Source organism: Hippocampus guttulatus, chromosome 8, assembly GCF_054856545.1.
Source record: "Hippocampus guttulatus isolate MCC_2025c chromosome 8, RoL_Hgut_1.0, whole genome shotgun sequence".
Classification (NCBI taxonomy): Eukaryota; Metazoa; Chordata; class Actinopteri; order Syngnathiformes; family Syngnathidae; genus Hippocampus; species Hippocampus guttulatus.
This window is the reverse complement of record NC_141268.1, coordinates 21,945,054-21,961,770: the sequence shown is the minus strand read 5'-3', so window position 1 is coordinate 21,961,770 and position 16,717 is coordinate 21,945,054. Positions and strand designations below refer to the sequence as shown.

At 41.6% G+C, this 16,717-nt stretch overlaps 2 protein-coding genes across 8 annotated transcripts in view; one reads left to right on the top strand and one right to left on the bottom strand.

Moving 5' to 3' along the window:
• Positions 1–10,569, top strand: part of LOC147201857 (contactin-4-like) — a 75,509-nt gene extending 64,940 nt beyond the window's left edge. For both annotated transcript variants that reach the window (XM_086117729.1, XM_086117728.1), the window contains exons 18-23: positions 207–441; positions 667–782; positions 7,008–7,194; positions 7,302–7,414; positions 7,495–7,663; positions 8,484–10,569. In XM_086117729.1, the coding sequence (XP_085973855.1) occupies positions 207–441; positions 667–782; positions 7,008–7,194; positions 7,302–7,414; positions 7,495–7,663; positions 8,484–8,575 (912 nt within the window). In that variant the 3' untranslated portion in view covers positions 8,576–10,569. The remainder of the gene's footprint in view (positions 1–206; positions 442–666; positions 783–7,007; positions 7,195–7,301; positions 7,415–7,494; positions 7,664–8,483) is intronic.
• A 2,184-nt stretch (positions 10,570–12,753) lies between these two features.
• Positions 12,754–16,717, bottom strand: part of LOC147201856 (uncharacterized) — a 38,787-nt gene continuing 34,823 nt past the window's right edge. For all 6 annotated transcript variants that reach the window (XM_086117132.1, XM_086117136.1, XM_086117138.1 and 3 more), the window contains one exon: positions 12,754–16,704. In XM_086117132.1, the coding sequence (XP_085973258.1) occupies positions 16,699–16,704 (6 nt within the window). In that variant the 3' untranslated portion in view covers positions 12,754–16,698. The remainder of the gene's footprint in view (positions 16,705–16,717) is intronic.

The window sequence follows — 16,717 nt, the reverse complement described above, 5'->3', positions numbered from 1 at the left end:
CCTCGTAGACCTGCCAGGACAGATTTGAAATCCGAATCATCTTATATTTTCCTTTTGTCAAAAGAAACGGACTAATATTGTTCAAGTGAAATCGGCCATCACTACTGATTCTGAAGGCCCTCGGCAGATTACGTTGACATGGCAGCATCGAGAAGCTGAAATGTGATTTGAGTTGCCGTGTGTGACGGGGTGTGTTTTTGTCACAGCCTGTTCCAGAGGAGCAACAAAATGGAGCGGGGTTCGGCTACGTGGTGGCTTTTCGACCCCACGGCGCCACGGGTTGGATGCAGGCTGCCGTGCCCTCGGCAGAGACGTCCAAATACATCTTCAAAAATGAAAGCGTCCAGCCCTTTTCGCCTTTTCAGGTGAAGGTCGGCGTGTACAACAACGAGGGAGAAGGTCCGTTCGGACACGTCACGACTATCTACTCTGCCGAGGAAGGTGAGAATCCGGCCTCGCGTCCTACTTGGAATGTTTTGCTGGCTCAGCTGTGCGGCTGTTCATGTACATTATATCCGGTCAGAGTATTGGCTCTGGTCCAGAGGAAATGCGTGTTGAAATGGGGACGTGGGGGAATAACAGTGAAACACCTTGAATGTTCCCGCTTGGAGTGATCGTCGAAACTGAGAGCTACTTCTAAAGTCTTTCTGAAATCTTCAACATCAGAACCCGGCCGAGCACCCACGAGGGTTCGTGCCAAGAGCCTCTCAGCGTCCCAGATTGAAGTTTCATGGAAAGCTCTTCCCTGGAATGCCAGTAAGAAAAGAGTGCTGGGCTACGAGGTAAACAGTGTGTCTCCTTGACTCTTTATGTCTGCTTTCAGTGCTTGCAACTCGATGCGCGCGTGTGCTTGTGTGCAGGTGCGGGGAGAGTTGAATCTTGTTCTCTTTCATTATTGATGAATGTCTTAGGCTAATGTACAATACCTTGGGCTTAGGAGATAATAGCTTGCTGCATGCATAATGGCCCCAGCGATGTCCCAAGGCTTTGGGGTTTACCTTTTTTTCCCCTTCTTCCCAGTCAGCAAAATTGGTCTGGCCCAGCTCTGGGGCAGACACGGCACGTACACTCGGCCCACATACCTCAATGAATGACGGTCCTGCAGTGGCCCACGTCTGGCATCCATGATGTGGGCCGCATTCGGCCCAGATCTAAGCCGCATTGTAAAACCATATCTGGCCCTACTCCGGCCCGACGCTGGGCCAGAACAGGTTCCTGATATCAGCCTGAATTCAACCTCAACTAAGCCACATCTTTCATGAGCCATATTTGACCCACATTAAAAAAAAAAGTCTCAAAAACGACTGTTATAAAAATATGTTTATTGTCATAATTTGTGAACCTCACATATAACTCCACATACACTGGAAAAATGAACTTTTCTTTATTTAACAGTGAACACAAAGTCCAAATTGGGGTGCAGCTTACTCTTGAACGTTTTTTTTCCTGTCCATCAAATTGTTGCGCTCTCCATGTCCTCTTTTCTTCTCATGCTCTCCTTCCTGTCACCATCCCGATCAGGAGCCAGATGTAGCCATCTTTTGATTGTGACATCGATTTCCTGGTCAGAGGCCCAAGATGTTAGGCTTTTAGGTCTCACAGCGGCTGTAAGAACTATGAGAAAACAAGAATGGACAGTGTGTTAGGAAAACAAACATTTGTACATGTCGCGAACAATGAATGGTCAGTAAAAATAATCCCTGGAATTTCTTATAAGAATAAGAATAATACATTTCATTTATAACCGTCTTTCAAGACACTCTAGGACACTTTACAACCAAAACTAAACTAGGTGTGATGCTGTGGGGCGGAATATTTGCCACCAAAAAGTAAACGTGAATAACTTTTAAATAGTTTATACTGAATTTGAATTACGTGAATTGAAAGTCAGTGGCTCGGATAATGGATGGATTTGTATATTTTTCTCTGAATCATATTGAATAACTGAATCTGAATTGTACAATCTGAATTTGAAACGATACTTTTTTTTCTTTGAACTGTATTTGATCCTCACTGAAACTTAAATTCTGTTTATTTTCATATTCAGTCTTACAAATAAAAAAAGGACGTTTTTTTTCAACGTCAGATTTTGTTTTTGAATTGAGTTAATAAATTTTAAATTAACTTTATGGTCAAGTATGAAGTATCCGGTTTGTATTGCAGCAAACGGAATCAAAATTAATTTCATTGTATTTCAGTGCAGAAAGGGTTATTTTTGACGGCACCTCTGACTGTTCAATCACCTACATTTTCACAAGTGATGTGTCGGTCGCGAACGAGCCGGTACAAAGTGAACGATGAGCCGTTTTTATACGAAAAAAACGACGATGTGTAGTAAGGCGTTTTTCGATGAAAAAAACGACCATGAATAGTAAGGCGTTTTAACAAAAAAAAAAAAAAACGACCATGCATAGTAAGGCGTTTTTAGCTGAAAAAAACCACCATGTATAGTAAGGCGTTTTGAGCCGAAAAAAAGGACCACGTATAGTAAGGTGTTTTTAGCCGAAAAAAACGACCACATATAGTCAGGCGCTTTTCGACGAAAAAAATGACCATGTATAGTAAGGTGCTTTTAGGCGGAAAAAAAATGACCATGTATAGTAAGGCGTTTTTAGCTGAAAAAACGACCATGTAAAGAAAGGCATTTTTAGCCGAAAATAACGACCATGTATAAAAAGTAAGGTGTTTTTAGCAGGAAAAAAAAGACCATGTATAGTAAGGCGTTTTTAGCTGAAAAAAACGACCATGTATGTATAGTAAGGCGTTTTGAGCCGAAAAAAAAGGACCACTAAGAGGAAGGCGCTTTTAGCCGAGAAAAATGAACATGTATAGGAAGCCGTTTTTAGACGAAAAAAACCACCATGTATCGTAAGGCGTTTTTAGCCAAAAAAAAACCCGACCCTGTATAGTAATGTGTTTTTAGACGAAAAAAAAGACCATGTATAATGAGGCGTTTTTTGACAAAAAAAGCGACCATGTATAGAAAGGCATTTTTAGCCGAAAAAAACGACCATGAATAGTAAGGCATTTTTAGCCGAAAAAAAAGGACCATGTATAGTAAGGCGTTTTTAACGAAAAAAAAGACCATGTGTAGTAAGGCGTTTTTAGCCGAAAAAAACGACCATATATAGGAAAGCGTTTTTAGCCGAAAAAAACGACCATGTATAGAAAGGCCTTTTTGGACGAAAAAAACGACCATGTATAGGAAGGCATTTTTAGCCGAAGAAAAGGACCATGTATAGTAAGGCGTTTTTAGCCGAAAAAACCGACCATGTATAGTAAGGCGTTTTTAGCCCGAAAAAAACCCGACCATGTAGTCAGTTTTTAGCCGACAGAAACGGCCATGATTAATAAAAAAACACAACTCCGCTGCTCTATGTGGTGCTTTGGCTCAGTGGTAGAGGGATGGAGTGCCACACCAGAGGTTGAGTGTTCGATCCCTGGTTGTTGCAACATTGTCTACTCTTTAACCACCATATACAACTTATTTGAGGAAAAATACAAAACAACCCAAAGGTTCCTTGTGGTGGGTTAGCTCAGTGGTAGAAAGCTGAAGTCCCAAATCCAGTGGTTGGGTGTTCAATTCCCAGTGTTTGCAACAAGGTCACGTTTTTCTTTAACCACCATTTGCAGCTTTATTGAAGAAAACACAAAACAAACAAGAAGTTATGTGGTGGTGTGGCTCAGCGGTAGAGAAACCTTCTCCCAAACGAGCGGTTGTGTGTTCAATCCCCAGAGGTTGCAACCATATCCCTTCTTTCTTTGACCAACATGATAAGGAAGGCTGAATGAAATAGTTTTTTGTATCGGAAGGCGTTTTTCGCCGAAAAAACGACCATGTATAGGAAGGCCTTTTTGGGCGAAAAAAACGACCATGTATAGTAAGGCGTTTTTAGCCGAAAAAAACGACCATGTACAGTAAGGCGTTTTTGACCGAAAAAAACGACTATGTATAGTAAGGCGTTTTTGACCGAAAAAAACGACCATTTATAGTAAGGCATTTTTAGCCGAAAAAAACGACCATGTATAGTAAGGCGTTTTTAGCCGAAAAAAACGACCATGTATAGTAAGGCGTTTTTGGACAAAATTTTGAGCCGGTTTTTTTCGGCTAAAAATTTCGTCCCAAAATGCCTTACTATACATGGTCGTTTTTTTTCGGTCAAAAACGCCTTACTATAATAGTCGTTTTTTTCGGTCAAAAACGCCTTACTATACATGGTCGTTTTTTTGGCGAAAAACGCCTTACTATACATGGTCGGTTTTTTCGGCTAAAAACGCCTTACTATACATGGTCGTTTTTTTCGGCTAAAAATTTCGTCCCAAAATGCCTGACTATACATGGTCATTTTTTCGTACAAAAACGCCTTACTATACATGGTTGTGTTTTTTGGCTAAAAACGCCTTACTATATATACATGGTCGTTTTTTTCGGCTAAAAATTTCGTCCAAAAACGCCTTACTATACATGGTCGTTTTTTTCAGCTAAAAACGCCTTACTATACATGGTCGTTTTTTCCTCCAAAAAGGCCGTACTTATACATGGTCGTTTTTTTCGGTCAAAAACGCCTTACTGTACATGGTCGTTTTTTTCGGCTAAAAACGCCTTACTATACATGGTCGTTTTTTTCGGCTAAAAATTTCGTCTCAAAATGCCTTACTATATTCATTTTTTCGTCCAAAAGCGGCTTACTATACATGGTCGTTTTTTTCGGCGAAAAACGCCTTACGATACAAAAAACGAATTCAATAAGCCTTACTTACCATGTTGGTCAAAGAAAGAAGGGATATGGTTGCAACCTCTGGGGATTGAACACACAACCACTCGTTTGGGACATGTTTTCTCTACCCCTGAGCCACACCACCACATAGAGCAGCTGAGTTGTGTTTTTTATTAATCATGGCCGTTTCTGTCGGCTTAAAAAATGACTACATGGTCGGGTTTTTTTCGGGCTAAAAACGCCTTACTATACATGGTCGGGTTTTTTCGGCTAAAAATGCCTTACTATACATGGTCGGGTTTTTTCGGCTAAAAACGCCTTACTATACATGGTCGTTTTTTTTGTCCAAAAACGCCTAACTATACATGGTCGTTTTTTTCGGCTAAAAACGCCTTACGAAACATGGTCGTTTTTTTCGGTGGAAAACGCCTTACGATACAAGAAACGAATTCAATAAGCCTTACTTATCATGTTGGTCAAAGAAAGAAGGGATATGTTTGCAACCCCTGGGGATTGAACACCCAACTGCTAGTTTGGGACATGTTTTCTCTACCCCTGAGCCACACCACCACATAATTTCTTGTTTGTTTTGTGTTTTCTTCAATAAAGCTGCAAATGGTGGTTAAAGAAAAACGTGACCTTGTTGCAAACACTGGGAATCGAACACCCAACCACTGGATTTGGGACTTCAGCTTTCTACCACTGACCTGACCCACCACAACAAACCTTTGGGTTGTTTTGTGTTTTTCCTCAAATAAGTTGTATATGGTGGTTAAAGAGTAGACGTTGTTGCAACAAGGGAACGAACACTTAACCTCTGGTGTGGCACTCCATCCCTCTACCACTGAGCCAAAGCACCACATAGAGCAGTTTTTTCGGCTAAAAACGCCTGACTATGCGTGGTCGTTTTTTTCGGCTAAAAACACCTTATTATACGTGGTCGTTTTTTTCGGTTTAAAACGCCTTACTATACATGGTCGGGGGGTTTTCGGCTAAAAACACCTTTCTATACATGGTTGTTTTTTTTCGTCGAGAAACGCCTTACTATACATGGTCTTTTTTTCGGCTAAAAACACCTTACTCTACATGGTCGTGGTTTTTTTCGGCTAAAAACGCCTTCCTATACATGGTCGGGGGGGGGGGGGGGGTTCGGCTTAAAAAGCCCTCCTATACATGGTCGTTTTTTCGGCTAAAAACGCCTTACCATACATGGTCATTTTTTTTTCGGCCAAAAGCGCCTTTCTATACGTGGTCGTTTTTTTCGGCTAAAAACGCCTTACTATACATGGTCGTTTTTTTTCGTCTAAAAACTCCTTACTATACATGATCGTTTTTTTCGGCTCAAAACACCTTACACTTCATGTTCGTTTTTTTCACTGATGCATGAACTTTGCATGAAATGTTCGTGAACGTTGAACTTTATTCTCACCAACGCACTGCTTTCGCACGCCACCCGCCACTTGGGATCGGATACTTTATCACCCACACATATACCGTGTGGACCAAGATCAGATCTAAGCCACTCCTGCCATCTAGTGGTGATTGATCATACTGAAATCATTGTCACAGCCTTGATATTTCCTGTAGAGGTGCTCGGAAGCCTTTATCATTTATTATTATTTTTTAATAAAGAACACCCAAAATGTATATTTACATTTTTGCACAAAATGATCGGGTTTTTCCGAGCTGACTTTTACGTTTTGGAAATAAACGTGATGAGGAAAAGAAGATTTCACTTTGAATCGAGCAACACCATTTCACGCGCTGCCCCTTACACCCATTTGGCCATTGTCATTTTAATTCGGATCCTCTGCAGCCCAGGATGTGAAGAAAGGAGCTACTTTCTTCCACTGAGTGCATGAAGTGGCAGGAATATAAATTGTTGACCACTTAAAGTCAACAGAGGAGCAGGGTTTGAGCAAACCGTTCTCGCAAGGAAAGTCAAATTATATTTGGGACGTGAAGCATGTCCGCCGTTTCCGCCCTCACAACCCGGGTGACAAAGAAAACCTGTTATCAGTGCTTGTTGGCAGGGAACTGTTGAATATTTTGCTCCTTTGATTTGTTTTTTCACATCACTCAGCTTAAACTATCATACTTGTCCATTTGACGCATGTGGATCACGCCGGGCATGGCAAAGAGATGCACAAGGTACAACGCCCGGCATCTTGCGTCCGCTTGCTTTGCCATCGACCAGCTTGCATTTTGCTGACAGGGTGTTGTCGCAGAAACTGTTTGCGAGCGTCTGTGTTAGAGTCAGTCAATTTGTTCTACCTCGTTGATTTTCAGCTGAGGTACTGGAAGCGAAGAGAAAAGGAGGACACAGCCAGTGTGCAAAGAACTGTGGGAAATCAGACATCAACTATTATTCAGGGTGTCAGAGGCAGCACCACGTATTACATCTCGGTGAGAGCGTATAATACCGCGGGAGCCGGACCTCCCAGCGCCACCGTCAACGTCACCACCAAAAAACCTCGTACGTAAGCAAGTCTTCTAAGAGCAGGACCACAATCTGCTCCACCTTTTATTTGGCATGAAAAAAAAAAGCCAGTTGGGTTTTGTTTTTCGTTTGTTTTTCCTCAGCACCCAGCCAGCCTCCTGGTAAAGTGATGTGGAACACATCCAACTCAAAGATCATATTAAACTGGGAGCAGGTTAAAGCCCTGGAGAATGAGTCAGAGGTCACAGGTTACAAAGTAAGTATGCTGGGGCGGTCTACTGGTCATCTTCATCACGATGCTATTTTTGAACTCATGGCCTGGTTTAACTGTGTAAGGTGCTGTACAAAAAGAACCCACACAGCCATCCCAATGTCATGGAGACAAACACCACCTCGGTGGAGCTCTCCCTGCCCACTGATGAGGATTATATCATCCAGATCAAACCGTTTGGCGAGGGAGGGGAAGGCAGCAGTAGTCGGCAGATCACCATCCCGAGGATAGCAGGTCAGTGGAGAGCTCGTTTTGTGTCCTCTGTGCTGGGCTGCATTATCCGCTCCCCTGCTGACTGCCTGAACAGTAGAGATTAGTGATCATCATCTGGAGGAGCATGCAGAGCGGGCGAAATAAAGTGCCGCCTGAGACCCCGGCGTCATTTAAACACCAAAAGGAACAGCAAATTATTGTACGGCAAAACGCAGCGCAACCTTCAAAGTCAAACACAAGTTGACCTTTAATTTGTTCGTACTCCCACTGGGGGAAAAAAATTTAATAAAACGAAGCTTCATGAAGCAATGTTTTCCATTGATTACGTTTCCACGGCATCTTTAAACTAAGAGTGCCATCTAGAGGAGTCCAGAAAGATCACAAGTGCATCATGAAGCTTCATTTGTCCGTCAGGAGTAAGCGGTATGAACCAAAACCTGGTGTTCACAAAATTAATGGAGGTCGTTCTACTTGCAAGTCAACTCTGGAAAGGTTCTTTTCAGTTGCCCCCACCCCTGGCTTCAATACTGTTTCGCTAAATCAGTTATGTCTCACCCACATCAATTCAGACCCGCTTTTGCCCAAATTTCAGAAATTTGATTCATTCGTTTCTCACCTTTTTGATGATTATTTGTGCAAATACCGTAATTTTTCTTCATCCTCCCTTCCACCGCACCTCTACACAGAAAGTAAGATACGGTCTTTTTGCACAATCCTCCCAGATAAATAAATACAAATAATGCTAATCAGGACATAAAAGAGAGAGTCGAGACGGTTTTTTGATTAGATCAATAAAATTCTGCATATTTTGCTGGTCTTTATCTTTTCATGACCTTTTCAGGTGCCAATGCAGTCGGCTCGGCATCCAAGGTCTCCACTCTATCAGCCCTCAGCACAATAGCGCTGTCTTTCACGGCGCGGACATCTTTATGACAAACAGCTCCCGGCAGACCTTGCATCTGAAGTGAAGACAGTCTACGTCGGAACGCAGGCGCACCTCTCTGGTGGTTTAACTCGACCTATTCATTTTGATTTAGAGACTAAAGGAATATGCCGAGGAAAATAGGAATACAAAACATGCCGCTGGGACATTGTGGGAAGGTTTTCTTTGGGGTACCTTGGCCACAAGAGGAAGATGTACAGATGGCATGACCATGTTGTTACCAAAGCAGCTTTCATAAGAGGAGGAGAAACAAAATGTTGTGTGTGCATCTTTTTGTATGGCATTCCAAGCTTTATATACATAAATATTATTATTTTTCCCCCTGCTGTCTCGGCAATTAACAGGATACCAGATCTAAATCTCCCACTAAGTGGTGAAGAATGACTTTTGACCGCGAAACAGACCGCTTGGTAATCTTTTTTCTGTCAAATGAGATGACGTGCATCTCTCTTTCATTTCTCTCTCTCTCTCTCTGTCCATAAACAAGACATGCTAATGCTTTACCAAACCAGTTGTGACGGGAAAATGAAGCTTCAAATGAGCTTCATAAACCAGTTGTTGGACGCTTCTAGATGGCACTCCGTTCAACGTTGGGCTGAAAGCTCCCTGACTTGCCATTTCTTAAAACCCTTAATTTAAACCAACAGGGCCATCTGGAGGATTAAAAAAAATACAAATTTGAAGCTGCATTTTCCCGTCACTCTGAACTAGTGAAGTATGTAAACCCAACAACAAGGTTTCAAACGCAAATAAAATAATTGTCCTTTTGATAAGAAATAATTGACAAAATGAGTATTTTACACAGTACATACAGTGAGTGTGTCAAAACTGGGAATTTCGTAACAAATTATCCAATCATGTTACACACAATTGCTATAATTTGAGACGCACCTCACGACACCTTTGGAATTCACTTTCATGGCAGAACTGTTTTGCCCACGAATATGGGGTTCATCTGAGCAAAAAAAGGGTTAGCGTGCAAAGATTTTAGAACCAGTCCTCTTTGGTATTTGAACACATCTTCAAGTCAAAGAAAAAAAAAATCGTCATCTTTGTTACAGTTGCCGCCAGCAGCAGAGTGCTGTCGCTTCTGGGGTCGTCTTCTTCCCTGGTGGTCGGACCCCTGCTCCCCTTTGTTTGGGTTAGCCCAGTGTGAATAGCTATTCTTTGCCTTCTGTGTGCCTCATCATTACTTCAAAATCCTCAGGTCCTTCAACAGCCTTAACTTATCACAATGTATATTGGAGACAGTAGAATCGTAGAGCTATTATGCAGCCGTAGTGATGTTTACATGCTGCTGTTTTGACAGGCGCCAGTGTTGTCAGCTTTGGGAGTGTGGAGGCGGTGGAGGGAATGGGGAGGGGGCGCACGTTGATAGGCGGCTGAGTTCAGTTGAGGGATTTTGGCAATATGAGGCCTCGTGCATTTTTCTAGTTGTGTGTTCGAAAGACAATGCTAAATGACAATGCTGCTGATCTTTCCTTTTCCCCGTTCATCGTCTCCTGATGCCATGTGGGACGGCTGTGCAGAGGTGCTAGACGGCCTGTATGTAGCTCTTAGAGGAGTGTAACTGTCAGCTACTGGCTCTCGCGCAGAATCATGCATCAGTGAATATGTAATATACTGTTTTGTACACTTCAAATCATTTATATGACCCCCCCCCCCAAAAAAACGTTTCTAAAAACGATGCCGTTCTTGGTTTTTATGTATAATTCTGTTGCTAACTGTTGCTCAGCATGACTGTGCATACGTAATCCTCTGGCTCCTGACAAAGTGACTTTGATTCAGGACCATGCAGCATTCATACGGTTCATGCACGGTAGAGTTTTGTGTATATTGTACGTGTACCCTGACATCTTAACAACCAGTGGCGCTAAGCCCATGCTTCTGTCCAAGTCAGCCTCTCAGACATATCCTGTCTGCTCAAAACGAGGGCTTCATCTCTTGCTTTGTTGTTTATATTGTGTTAATAAACAATATTGGTTTATAAAAAAAAAAAGAACATACCAGACTCTGTTGGTTCTTTCCTCAATGAGTAATGATCCAAGTGATTGTTGATAAACAGCTGGGACCCTATTTTCATGCCCAGCACAAAGTCTAATACAAGTGTGGTCGAACTGTGCGCATGGGAGGCTTTTTCTTCCTTTTAGTGTTCACAAATGTGTAGTTAGAAATGGCTGTTTGCACCGTTGCAGCCGTGAACACAGCCAACTTTGCTTCCCGCCCAATGGACGTGGTGGCTCTCATTCTCTTTACATGCAGCACAGGAGAAGCAAATGAAGCTTCATGAACCACTTGGAATGTTTTTTACTCTGGAATTTAACACCCGATCTGGGTAATATCTTTTGTGTAGTACAAGGACTAGCTGCTCATGTCAAACATTTAACTTGAGTCGTTTGGCGTTTCTCTGTGTGCTCAAACAGGACATCACATCCTTGTTTGAGACGCCAAAGAAAATAAAATCAGTTTTAAAGGGTCAGATGGAAGTGTTCAAGTTCTGGAATTGAACATTAATTAGAGAGGCTGAGTTTAATAATAAAATACAATAAAAATGAGTTGCCACTTAACCTTCGCCCCTGATTTCATCTTTTATCTGTTAAGACACAAGAAGCTTCATTCAGCACCATTTATGAATAAAAGTAAGCCGATTTAAAAAAAATGTAACCCTCCATGTCCTTCACATACAATTCCAATGTACCGCTTTATTAAGTCATATGAGTTCAACTGAGGGTCTTTTGAACCGAGAGTGAATTGTTAAATAAACTCACGTTTTTGAAGTTTTCAGCTCCTCCTCGTACTGGATTAAGTATTGATAAATGCTCTAGGTGGGGCTGTAAACTCACAGGAGTGTTTGGAACAGACTCTCAACTGCACGCGCTCGATGGAACCACAAGAGGGCAATGTAGCATCACACAAAAGTCATGTGTGTATATATATATATATATATATATATATACAGTATATATATAACTGTACATAGATAGATAGATAGATAGATAGATAGATATACTGTATCTATATATACGTGTGTGTGTATACATATATATTTATATATATATATATATATATATATATATATATATTAGAGCTGTCAAACGATTAAAATATTTAATCTAATTAAAAATGCAACTGTCATAATTAACTCAAATTCACTAAAAAATTAATCATGATTACTCACGCATTTTTGATCGTTTCTGAATTTCCTTTTATATATTTTTTGTCCTATTTTCCCCCATTTTATTGCTCTCATCAACAGAATCATGAATCCGTTTTCTATGTGCAAAATGCAACTATTTACTGAAATAACAATTTCGATTTTCAATTTTACATGAACATTTTTCACTTGGAGCAGTTATTCACACATAATCTCACACACAATATTACTGTCCATCAACAACAGTGAAAAACATATTTTGTCACACAACAGCTGCTTAAACAGCTCTTTTTATGGAATCAAAACAGAGCATAATAACATTATAAAGTGCACATCTAAGGTAAACTATAGGGTGAGTCCCTATAGTGGATTTAAGCCATGGTTGCATACTTCGTTTTTCTCAAGTTTGCTTTGAACACAGCAGTCAGGCTATGTTGATTCTGTTGGTCCTTCTTGCGCGGAAGTCTCTCTACGGTTTTGTGTCGACATCATTTCGGATGACTACACTTGGTTCGATGACAACACTGGAGACGTTTTATTTTCGCTAGGTCGCTCACACTGCAGCTCACCGTCACTGTCAGACGAACACAGAGAAGCTCCACCCGCTCTATTTATATGGACACGGAACACTGTAACCTTCCACACAAAATAGTTCCAAACAAGTAACAATCACGTCAGTGGCATACATCGTATACCTGTATGATACAGGTAACTTTGGTCTTGTCAGTGGAGCAATCTGGCAACTTTTTAAAAGTAAACTTTCCATTCATAAACTGTTTCTGGTTTATTTATAGAGCAACGTAACATCCGCTGTGACGTGTTCCGCGTTAATCTCGCGAGAAGAAATTTAATCCCGTTAAAATTCATTTAAATTAATGCCAATAAAACGCGCTAAACTGACAGCTCTAATATATATGTATATATATATGCGTGTGTGTATGTATGTATATAAATTGTGGGATCTTTCAAGCAATTTTGAAACTCATCTCTTATGTGAGAATCAGAAACATACTGTGAACCATACTGAGTCCTTTATTTATGCATGTATGTTTTTCATTTTCGCCCAAAAGCAAATACAGCACATGCACTAGAGGGATGGATTACAAAAAGCATTGGAGAACTGAAGGTGACGTTTGCTTGATGCTTCAGACTGAGCAAAGTTCATTCCCATTATCGTGGTACTAATGCTGGTTTCTACCTCATTTTCATTTCTGCCTTTTACCCAATGCTATCAAGTTCCAGTTTTGAAAGATGCACATCTTGCCGTATCCTTTGCAGACAGTACTGCGCTTTGGAGGCAGCGTGAACTGGCATTTGCCTCGATCATCAGCACATATCAAGCGGGCCTCTGGCTCTTGAGAGTACGACCCCAAATATAAGGCACCCGTAAATGTGACATTCCACAGACGGTCCGAAAGCGCTGCTGTCCTTTCATTGAAACATCATGTCATCCCTTCACTTCCTGGAGCATTAAAGCCGAAATCGAGCATGACGTAGTTTACAGGATAACACTCATAAATAGGAATCTTTATAAATAGATAACATGAGTTTGTGGCCTCTCACCACTAGCTTTATCCCATCAGTAGTATGTCCATTTCTAAAGCAAAGATGTTATTTTCACGGTTCAAGTGCTGCCTTTACTAGGTGCAACTTGGTAGAACAATTCTTTCCACACCCTCTAAATTATATGTACTGTATGAACTGCGTTTGACAAGTTTTAGGTCTTGCGAAAGGATGTCGACTTTGAAAAATGACCCCCCGCCCCCACAAACGCTATGGTGGGTCTGTCACTGACTGTGTGCTATAGCTTTTTATATGTTTCAGTATGCATGACAGTTCACAGTTTTCTCCCTTTAGAAAACAGCTAAGAAAAATGGCTGCTTATTGCAAATCTCACTAGCAGTGCACTGCTTCGCTTACCAGTAGCACAAGATTAACATTGACAGTAAAACAGCTAACATGGCTCAGACTCTAACCGGAGAATTGATGTAGATGATTGCAATGCATAGTAGTGCAGTATCAAAGGTAAGCCAACACGATGAGTTTTCTGAACCGGGGCCGGGCGTAGACCCCATAACCAAAACTGTGATGAATACAACGCCAAAGTCCTTGACTATACCTTCAGAGCCATGACTTTGAAGTTGACAGAAATTGGATCCAATAAAAAATTAAATAAAATATGCTTGAATGAATCAATGCAAACCTATCAAGAGTTGTGACGCAGACCTCTTGAAACATCCCTCCATTTCATGTCACATTTCTTCAATTCCGGGTCTTGCGAGGGCCTGGAACTTAGCAAGTGAAACGTTGGAATGGCACCCCGGATGGTTTGATCACAGGGAAATTGAAAGGAGCATTGAGTTGGATCAGTCACACAGCAGACGCTGAAGCCTGCTATTGGAACGACTACACTACCGACGATTGAGTTTAATATTCAGAACAACACAAATATTTTGTTCTTTAGTTCCTCGACCCTGAAAAGTCAACTCATTTCTTTCAGCTTTGCAATCATCTGTTTTGGTTCACGCTCACGTCATCTTTCTTCTAACACAAAATTTTACTTGAAGCCCAACGCAAATGATTAGCATCAAAGCAACACAGCTTTAGGTTTTTGTTTGGTTTTTTTTTTTTAGCATTTGCCATCAGTAGTCCACTTTGACACAGGCTGTTGAAGTGCCCTACAAGACCGCAAAATTGAAAAGGCCTAAAAATGCCACAATACCTTCAGGTTTCCCAACCTTTATCAAGCCAAGGCACATATTTTACATGAGAAAAATCTTCTGGCACACAACCAAAACCGAGATATCATCAAATGAATTCACACTGAAATAGTCAGAGATATCCATGATCTTCTGCCATCTAGTGGAGGAGCATTTAATTGTTCTGCCTGTCCTTGTGTGTCACTGACACAAAGAGATGAACAAAGATACATCGTAGTAGAGATTTTTTTCCTGACGACCTCTCACGATACACCACTGTGCCGCAGCACGCGATTCTGCAGCACTGCATATCGGCGGTATGTCTAAAGGCCTTTGTGCTGCCCTCAAGTTGCTAACGTAAACAACTGCCGAAGAACTACAAAAAGTTTACATACCCCTGTTCAAGTGTCGGGTTTGTGTGATGTTTGGAGATAACACGGTTGTGTGCACAGCACGCGGCTGCTGCCACCGTGCTTTACTCTTTCAGTTCTTTTAGTGATGGTGTCGGGCATCTTTGGAATTTTAGCTTTCATTGGATACATTTTCCCGCATGATTTTGTTGGGCTACCAAGGTTGAAGAGTTTTTGGGCCATCATTTCACAAGGTTTGTTTGCTCATCACCAAAACAACACTAAAGCATTGCGGTGGCAGCACATGCTCTGGGGTTGTTTTTCTTCAACTGCAACAGGGGCCTTAGGCATTGTGAAAAGAATTATGAACAGTTCAAGACAGCACTTAGTGCTCGCGCAAAACCTTCAGGATTCAGCTCAAAAGAAAAAAATATCAGAAAAAGCCGACTAATCAGCCGTTCACTTGTGCAACCATATTATTTCAGTTGTTATTTGCCCTCTCAAAAAGACGAACACAAATATTTGATTATCTTGCAGAGATTGGAGGGAAAATGAAGCTTTATGAAGCACTTATGATATTTTTTTCTCTTTAACTCCTTAAGATGGTGCTGTTGGTCGGTGGACATTTCCACCTTCTTTAAATTAACAGCGCCATCAAGAGGATTCAAAAATGATCACGAGTGCTTGATGAAATTTCAGTTGTCCATCACTGGTTATCGGTCACATTAATGGTGGTGAAAGTTTTGAAATCATTTCTCCGTCACATCACCTAGAGTCGGCAATTGAACAGGGGTGTGGAGACTATTTCCATGCACGGTACATACTATGATGCCAGGGAACACTTTCATTTTCGGCAAAGTAACATTTTACGATTTGCTGTCACTTACGGCACTGAACAAGACCTTCAAGAGTGACATTTCAGCATTTTTACAACCAAAGCCTGTAAACGCCCAAGATGACAAGAATGACATTTCTCCGATAATGGATCATGTAAACCTAGGACAGCATTTACGTTGCAAGTAGGAGAGTTTAAAAACAAATATACACACACACACAAAAAAAAAAAACAATAGCATAAACCTTCTGAAACATACATTTGTAATAAATTGGCTGTAAAAATCCCACACCCAAAAGAGTGCAATTTAAACAAAGCGTGAGGTGATGGCAGGAAAGGGCTTTGATTGCAAAGCTGAGTCCCACCCGAATGTCTCTCCTCCGAGTCCAGCATCATCCAAATGTCTCCGCCGTCCGCTGGCCCAAAGATCTTTTGACATTTCCCCACTAATCGCTCGGTACCACCTTGCCTTCGCTGCTTAGCGGACTGATCAACGTTCCGTTTAACACAAGGCCATTTGTATCATCGCTTGTTTTAGAATTGCCTCTGCTGTTTTTTGGCATTTGAATCATGCAGGCTAGAATAATCTGATAATGTACATATTTACTTATATAGCAACACCGGGTTTGACTCCGTACAGATAAGAATGTCAAAATATTTGTGGGATAGTCGCACTGGCAGGATGGTGCCCTTTCTTTCTTTTTTGCATTTGCCGCATGTACGGGATCATCATGTATCGTCATATAGAAGCGAATCATTTGGAAATAGATGGCAATGTGGCCGTAGTGCGTGCCATGAAAATTAAATACCATTGACGAGATCCAAACAAGGAAACCGTGACCCCAAATGATTGGGTCAAACCAAATCATCCTCCAGCAGGTGATCCTTCCTGCACTGCCCGCAGAAACTGGAGTCTGGATGAGGTCAGAGGGCGGGTCACAGCAGGTTTGTCTCAAAGGACAGGGGGATTGGTCGAACTGCTTGACAGTCTGTTCTCAAGGGAGGACGACATGGTCCACTTCCCACCAGGGGCGGGTCCGCATGTGTCCTCCCCGTCTGGAGCCACTTTGGCCAATCAGGACTGTCACGAGAGA